Source organism: Cariama cristata, unplaced genomic scaffold (assembly GCF_000690535.1).
Source record: "Cariama cristata isolate BGI_N322 unplaced genomic scaffold, ASM69053v1 scaffold28259, whole genome shotgun sequence".
Classification (NCBI taxonomy): Eukaryota; Metazoa; Chordata; class Aves; order Cariamiformes; family Cariamidae; genus Cariama; species Cariama cristata.
The window spans coordinates 304-7285 of record NW_009637834.1 but is presented as its reverse complement, the minus strand read 5'-3'; the positions used below and the strand labels follow the sequence as shown (position 1 = coordinate 7285).

The following is a 6982-nucleotide window of genomic DNA, read 5'->3' as shown; positions in this document are numbered from 1 at the left end:
CTGGGGGGCGGCTGGGATGTGCCGGGGGATGCAGGCTGTGCAGCAGCCACAGGCAGCTTCCCTGCCGCAAGGCAGCCAGTGCACCGCTGCCGCTTCGCTGCACGGACGGACAGACTTGTGTCCACGCACGGACGTTAACGTGTCCGACTTACCACCCTCAATCGTTCCGAGATCGATCCTGATGACAGCTCCCAGGCCAGTCGCTCCTCCTGACCACGCCAGCCGACTGCCAAGGAATAAAACGCACCAAACCCTCGACATCCTCCGATCCGGTACAGCTGCTCACCGAGCTTACAGGAGTGTGCGGGCTTCGATGGACAGAGAGAGACAACGAGCTGGAAACAGTTCCCAAACCGCACGTCGGGGGCTAAACGCTGCACTCACACTAGAGGAAAGTGAGCAGTGCTCCATGCAAGTCCAGCAGAGCTACGCTCACCAAAACACAGCCTGAATACAAGAATCACTCCCCAAAATTCAGACATCTATGGACATCGCAGAGCAATGACGTCAGGACGCGGCCGCATCCTGCACCACCCGCCCCTGGTCGGTACCCAAGCAGGGCACTCAGCCTTCCTCTTCTGCAAGCACCAGAGCTGCTCGTGAGCCTGAAACCCACTGTAGAGAAAGGGCTGGAGCTGCCTGATGGAGAGCATGGCCCGATGGATCTCAGGGCCACCCCGGGCCCTGGCCGTAGGAGCAGCAGGAGAGCTCAGGGCTGTTGGTCGTGGCACGAGGTGTGACGAGCCTTTCCGCGGGCTGTCGACACAGCTCCACCGGTCTGCTCCAGCTTGGTCTCCCACTTCTCGCTTGCACCGGCGAGAAATGACGTGAGCTGCTGCACCTCACCATGATGGGGACTCCGGCAGGGAAGGGCCCTGCCATCACCTCGCCCAGAGCATCCCAGAGGTTGCGCGAGCTTTGCACTGACCTTCTGGAGAGAGGCAAGAAACAGCCTGTATATAAACCCCGGCCGAGAAAGAGGAAAAGACAAAAGAATTAAAGGGCTGGGTAATTACTGTGGTGTAAGCTAATCCCCGAGTGTTTCCGACATCTGCCAATACAAATAATTTCACTACTACATTTGCAAGTCTGCGTAAGTCCTCAAGCCTCGAGTACCAGGCAAGTGCTCCCGGCAGGTTGAAGCCAGCGCTCTTGCTCAGCGCCCGGTAAGAGCCAACAGAGACTTGCACATCAGGTCTGAAAGAAGAACCTGATCTGTTTAATTACATAGTACAGACAGAAATGGGGGTGAGGAGAAGCCTAAGACATGTAATGGTAAATTCTGCTTTTGGAGACACCTGTGTATCGGTGACTTTTGGGATGCGTGGCTCTCGCTCCTCAAAGGTTCATGGAGCTTGTGCAAACACCGGAGGAGGACATGGGATCAGCCGGTGGATAACCAGTGGAAACTGTGATAATCTCAGTAATATTCTTACCGATTTCAGCAGGGTTGGACAGAGGCTGAGAAGAACTGTCACCTGCCCAGAGAACAGGCTTCTCAGCCCCAACCTGTCCCCATCCCACCACGGGAGAGCCATGTGTCCCACCAGACTGCGGACAGGCGGCACGAAGCTCTCCTCTGGGCTGGCCACGCTGCTGCCATCGCTGTGGCTGCCCACGCACCAGCCCTGCCTGAGCTGGGGCTAGTGGCCACCACCGTGTCCTCACCCGGCCCCTCCCAGGCACCCCACCCAGCAGGACCTGGCTCTGGGAATTCACTCCAGTGGGGTTCTGCAGCACCCAGTAATTTATTTCTTCACTTAATTTCTGTATAAAACATGTCACGAGGCTGAATCTGTCCTTACCTCCCTCCCAGTGATGTACTTGGTGGCTCTCCGCTAAGCCAGACAGGGAGATTTACATCTTACCTAACAGGAGTGTAAGATTTATAGATAACTCCCAATAAGGAACGCATCATGCCAGAAAGACGCTTTTGTGCTAGTAACTTGATCAGTCATTATGCTAGAAGTTGACATCTCATTAAGCCTCCACAGGGATCACTGGGTTAAGAACAGCTCTTCAGGAGGAAAAAAATCCACCTCTAAGCACGAAGGTGCCATCTCGTCCTGGCAGCTTATCCCCAGACCCTTGCACTGCTGGAAATGATAACAACTCTCCACAGATAAATCTCCAGTGCTGCTTCCGAAAGAGCTGCCGATATTACCAACTCTGGAACAAGGGATAGCAGGGGCAAATTTCCAACCACTGCTCTAAAACACAGCAAGGACTTATTTCTCAGAGACTTTTCTAGGCTGTGTCCATGTCCCTGCCAAAGTCAGATGCCACAAAACGTCTCCCGTGGCCCCAGGGGACTCATCTGCAGGTTACAACCTTCTCAATGGATTTACTTCTCTGAACACATTTCTTGCCTCTAAACGGGCTGCGTACATCAGCGTAGAAGTGTAAATCCTGCTGTCCCTTGGTAGGCTGCTAGACATGTATTTTCACATTTTCTCTTGACACTGCTATCTGGATACCTTCAATGGAAATGCACAATGTGGCAGAAACTCCGCTTTTCCTGGCATTTCTCTGTCCTGCTGAGAAGGAAAGCAGCACGGCGCTGGGGAGAGCCAAAGGCTTTGAACGTGTCAGGATGGACCTGGAACCAGCACCCCATAACTCACTTCACCACTGCACAAAGGACAATGGTTGCCTCCCCAGGCACCAGGTGTTTCAACAAGCGCTGAACACCGTATCCCATTGCCAAGGGATTCAGACCAAAATGGGCAATCCAACCCTTTCTGGAAGAGTGGTCATGCCTCAAAGCCGAGATCACAAATATCGGAGGGGGGGGGCGGGGAGTCAGAACACGAAGGAGAGCCGGGTGAGACCACGGAGGATGCACTTACCCGGCGTTCGCAGGTAGTCCACGCTTTGTCCTCCAGGCCAAAAAGAAGCCAGGAGAGCATGGTGGACCCCAAGCACAGGAAGGAGAGGGACCCTGACTCCCTTCTGCGAATGCTTTCACTGCTTGTAGAGACACCATCAAAGAGGGTGGACATCACCCACCATTTCTTCTACCGGTTGTAATAAATATTGCCAGTGGCTTTTGATTGGGAATGGGTTAAAGAGAGGAAGGAATTCTTGCACGTGGGCCACTCTGGAGGTTAGAGGAGATACCTTAAAAAAAGCCCTGAGCTTCTGTCCGGTCTAAAACTCACTGAACCCAACAGAAACACTCCTGTTGCCTCCAACAGACTTTCCCAGGCCTGATGGAAACAGAGGACATCCTTGACAAATTGCCAAGATCTCCTTCAGCGCGACACGTGCAGGTCTCATCCCTTCTGGTCTGAGTTGCCCAGCCAGGAGAGCGACACAAACCACGGCAGCTTCATGCTGGTGTGGATGTGGTGGCGGCTGCACCTGTGGTGTTCGGAAGAAAGTATGGCTGCAGAGCAAAGAAACCAATGTTCGCTTTCTAACAATGTTTGATTTCTGGGCACCCTCCACCCAGAGACCTTTCTTTGTGCTCCTCTAACACCACGATGAAGGCGAGCTGCCCCAGCACCTGCTGTTCAATATTTCACCTCGCTAGGTCAACGGCCAGTGTAATCAAGTATACGGGGAAACAATAAAAAAAGTATATAAAACAAAGCGTCCACCCAATGTCCTGGTTTCCAGCCCTCTCTGCCAATTTCTGCCCCATCGGCCTTGGGGGTGAGGACATATAAAGCCAGCACAGTTCCTTGGTGTGGCCACAGCAAGACACGGACTGAGTTAGAAGAATGGGCAGTCTGGCCAGGAAAGGTAAAGATGCATTTGCAAACTGAATAGCTTGATCTGGGCATTGCTTGTACTTACTTTGGTGGGTCTCTGTAAAGGTCAATTCTCATCACAAGTTCACTTTCTGCAAAGACTGATACAAACATGTCTGTTTTCTGCAGGTTAAACTTTCTGAATTACTTGTTTTCTTAATATTGTAAGAGTATTACAAACATTATAAACGATTCCCAAATGTTTTTCAGAGAGGCAGATAACACTTTCACCTTTTTATTTGATTTTAGCCTCCTCCATAACTTCCATTTGTTCCTCAGTTAATTTTATCTCCTGTTTATCTGCTGGTTTTACACCAGTTGTAGCCCACTCCGTGCTCTCCAGCAGGCAGGGTATTGCTCAAGCACCGCTCTCGCTTACGGACTTCCCGGGGGTTTTCAAGGCTGAGCCTTCGGGTGGTGCTTTTAAATCCCCAGGCACCACATGAGAGCTATGTGCTGTTATTGCACAAAAGCTGACAAGCTCGGGACCACAAACCCAACGCGGGAGCAGGTCTGTGGCTCCCAAGGGTGGCTCCGTGCCTCGGTGGCCGGGTCAGAGCCGTGCCTGTCTGACCGGGCTGCTGCGGGTGCCCTTCTCCTCCAGGCGCCGGCACGGCGAAGCTCCGCACCCTGAGCATCCTCCTGAGCCTCCTGGTCCCCTCTCATACAGCCAGGTCACCCGACTGCGGGGGCATCCTCACCCCATCAGGACTGAGCTACTGTAAGTCCGGACCCCGTATCTCCCACGCCGTCAGCAGGGAGGGGGGGCAGCAGCATCCTTCGGTCCAGTGACAAAATACCAAACACTGTCACCAGAAACTTAGGCCATTGGTCAGCTCACTGTCATCGTCCCCTTTCTATAGTAACCGGGGGGTTAGTAAGGGATGGAAGCGCGTCACCTGGACTGATTTGAGGCTGTCCATCTCTGTGCATCACACCACAAGCTCCAGAGGGTCTCATAAAACATCTGCCTTATTTCACAGTTGCTGAAGTTTCAAAGCCACACGCGGAGGCAGTCCTCAGGCAGGACCTGATGGCCCCACCAGTCTCAGACCTGTTTCCCAGCTCCCCCAAGCCCCAAAGGTGAGTTCACGCCTCTGCCTTGCCCGGCCTCTGCTGCCGTACCGCTGGTTCATGCCGGTGTTTCGCTGGAGCGCTTTGAATGTCGTCACAAAAGGCGCTTTTCCAGCGAGGGCAAAAATCCTCCTGGAGACCAACACAGCCGTTTGCCAGAGCAGTTTAGAAACAAGCTCCCAGCTCCTCCTTTGGGGTCTAAGAGCAGCAGCCCCAGTGCCACCCCCGGGGAACTGACTTGCCCATGCAGATCTCATGGACTTTTGAGGTCTGCCCACCGTGAGCGCAGCCAGGGGCTGCAGATCCGTCTGTGCTGGTCTCCCGACACCTTCATTTCTGCTCCAGCAGGAACCAAATTAACTCCGTCAAAGTCACCGAGCTGTCTCTGTCGCTCATCCCTGACACCGGGCTGCGGCTGAGCATCGACGTGGACCTCGGCATCACACCTGCCCCGTGAGTGCTGGGGCCGCAGGGTTGGAAGCAGCCCGAGCTCCTGGCCGGAGAGACGGGGTCGCATCCAGCGCCTGCGGGAGCAGGGGGGGCCGGGGCGAGCGGCACCAGGAGCAGCCCCTGCGCTCCAGCCTCTGCCTCTCCTCCCCTGGCACAGCTCGACCACCAAGGTGATGAAACTGTCCATCCTGGCCGACCTCCACGTGGAGATGAACCCCGAAGGGAACCTGGAGCTGGTGAGCTCTGCCTGCAAACCCACCGTGGAGGAGGTGCAGAGCACCGAGGAGATGGAAAGGTCGAGCCTGCGGTTTTCCTTGTTATGGGACCTGGGTAACGGGGGAGAAGAAGAAACTGAGGCACAAGCATTTCTAGGCAGGAAGGTGATATGACTGAGGTCTGCTCACTGCTCTAAGAGCGTACAAAGGTTAACACGAAAACTATCCTCATGGGAAGATGCAACCCTTCATCTGCTTGCAGGGTTGGTTCCCCCCTTTTAAGAGAGATTCATTCACTCATAAGGGAGCGGATCTTTTAAAGGAGCGCAACAGGAACATTTTTAATGCAAGTCTAATGGCAAGTCTTCAGCATTTTAGGATTCTGAATTGTAATTGTAGCTTAACAGATGATAGAAAATAGTGCTAATACTGTCTCTGGATGCCTTTTGGGTCAGATAAAAGACGCTCACCTACCCTTGGCTGAGCTGGTTCTTGCCTAACATCTTCCGTTCTGTTGTTTTCATCCAGCAAGTCCTCTAGTTCAGAGGCGGACAAGGAGATTAACGTCGGTAAGGTAAGATTAGTGCCACGGTCTAGTTCACATGGTGGTGTTAGGGCAAGGTTGGACTCGGTGATCCCAGAGGTCTCTGCCAACCAAATCGGTTCCGTGACTCTGTAATAAAGTTTGTCAAGGCATGAGCCAGGAGAAACAGAGCTGTACAGTTCTGTAAGAATTAAAGCACTTTAAGTCAACTTGGTGCCCCCCCAGCCCCCCACAGCCCCACACGCAGGGCTAGGAGCAGCAGCCCCGTGGTCACCAAACGTTGCCGCGCTCCATCTCCCGGCTGCCGCCCGGCCAGATAACAGGGACACCTGCATCAGAGACAATCGGGGGACGCCTGAGGCCAGCAGACCCTCACGTTCATCTACCGCCTCTCTTTTTGTTCTTTATTCCATAGATTTGCCTGGAAGTCTCCAAATTGCTGCTTTTGCCAAATGAACAGCTGATATCTCTGACAGGTGAGCATTTAGGCTTTCAGTCCCGTTATGGACTAAGGGCTTCAGGGCTCATTTTGGAACAGGTCACGAGATGGGACAGGCTCCCATCCTGCAGCAGAAGCCTAGTGGGAGCAGCTCCATCATCGCCCGGGGGATCCGCTCCCTCTGCCTGGCTCTCTTTCCCAGTCTCTTTACACGGGAAACCCAGACGCGTCCCAGCCCCAACCTGCCGGCACTGCTCCCCTCCTCTTTCTGAGCATCCCTCTGCTTGGTTTGCAGCTCAGTTCCCCATCACGCCGAGCTGCCAGGTCCAGTACCTGCCCCTGGCTGCACCCATGTTCTCTGATCAGGGAATCATCATATCCTTGCAGGTAAGTCCTCGCTTTCCAACCCTCATAGACCGGCTTTGGGAGAGCTGCCTCCTCCCAGTGCTACATGCCCTAAGACACCTCAAACTCCTTTTCTCCTTGCCCACATCCCTGCAGACAA

The 6982-nt window shown here is 53.9% G+C and overlaps 1 protein-coding gene across 1 annotated transcript in view; it reads left to right on the top strand.

The window, feature by feature from the left end:
* Nucleotides 1-4359: 4359 nt before the first annotated feature.
* The window catches only part of LOC104168055 (protein TENP-like), a gene marked incomplete at both ends in the record, with an annotated part of 2785 nt that continues 162 nt past the window's right edge, over nucleotides 4360-6982 (top strand). Inside the window, 7 exons of the mRNA XM_009708505.1 lie at nucleotides 4360-4476; nucleotides 4739-4838; nucleotides 5178-5282; nucleotides 5437-5574; nucleotides 6023-6068; nucleotides 6454-6514; nucleotides 6773-6864. Coding sequence (XP_009706807.1) covers nucleotides 4360-4476; nucleotides 4739-4838; nucleotides 5178-5282; nucleotides 5437-5574; nucleotides 6023-6068; nucleotides 6454-6514; nucleotides 6773-6864 — 659 coding nt within the window. The remainder of the gene's footprint in view (nucleotides 4477-4738; nucleotides 4839-5177; nucleotides 5283-5436; nucleotides 5575-6022; nucleotides 6069-6453; nucleotides 6515-6772; nucleotides 6865-6982) is intronic.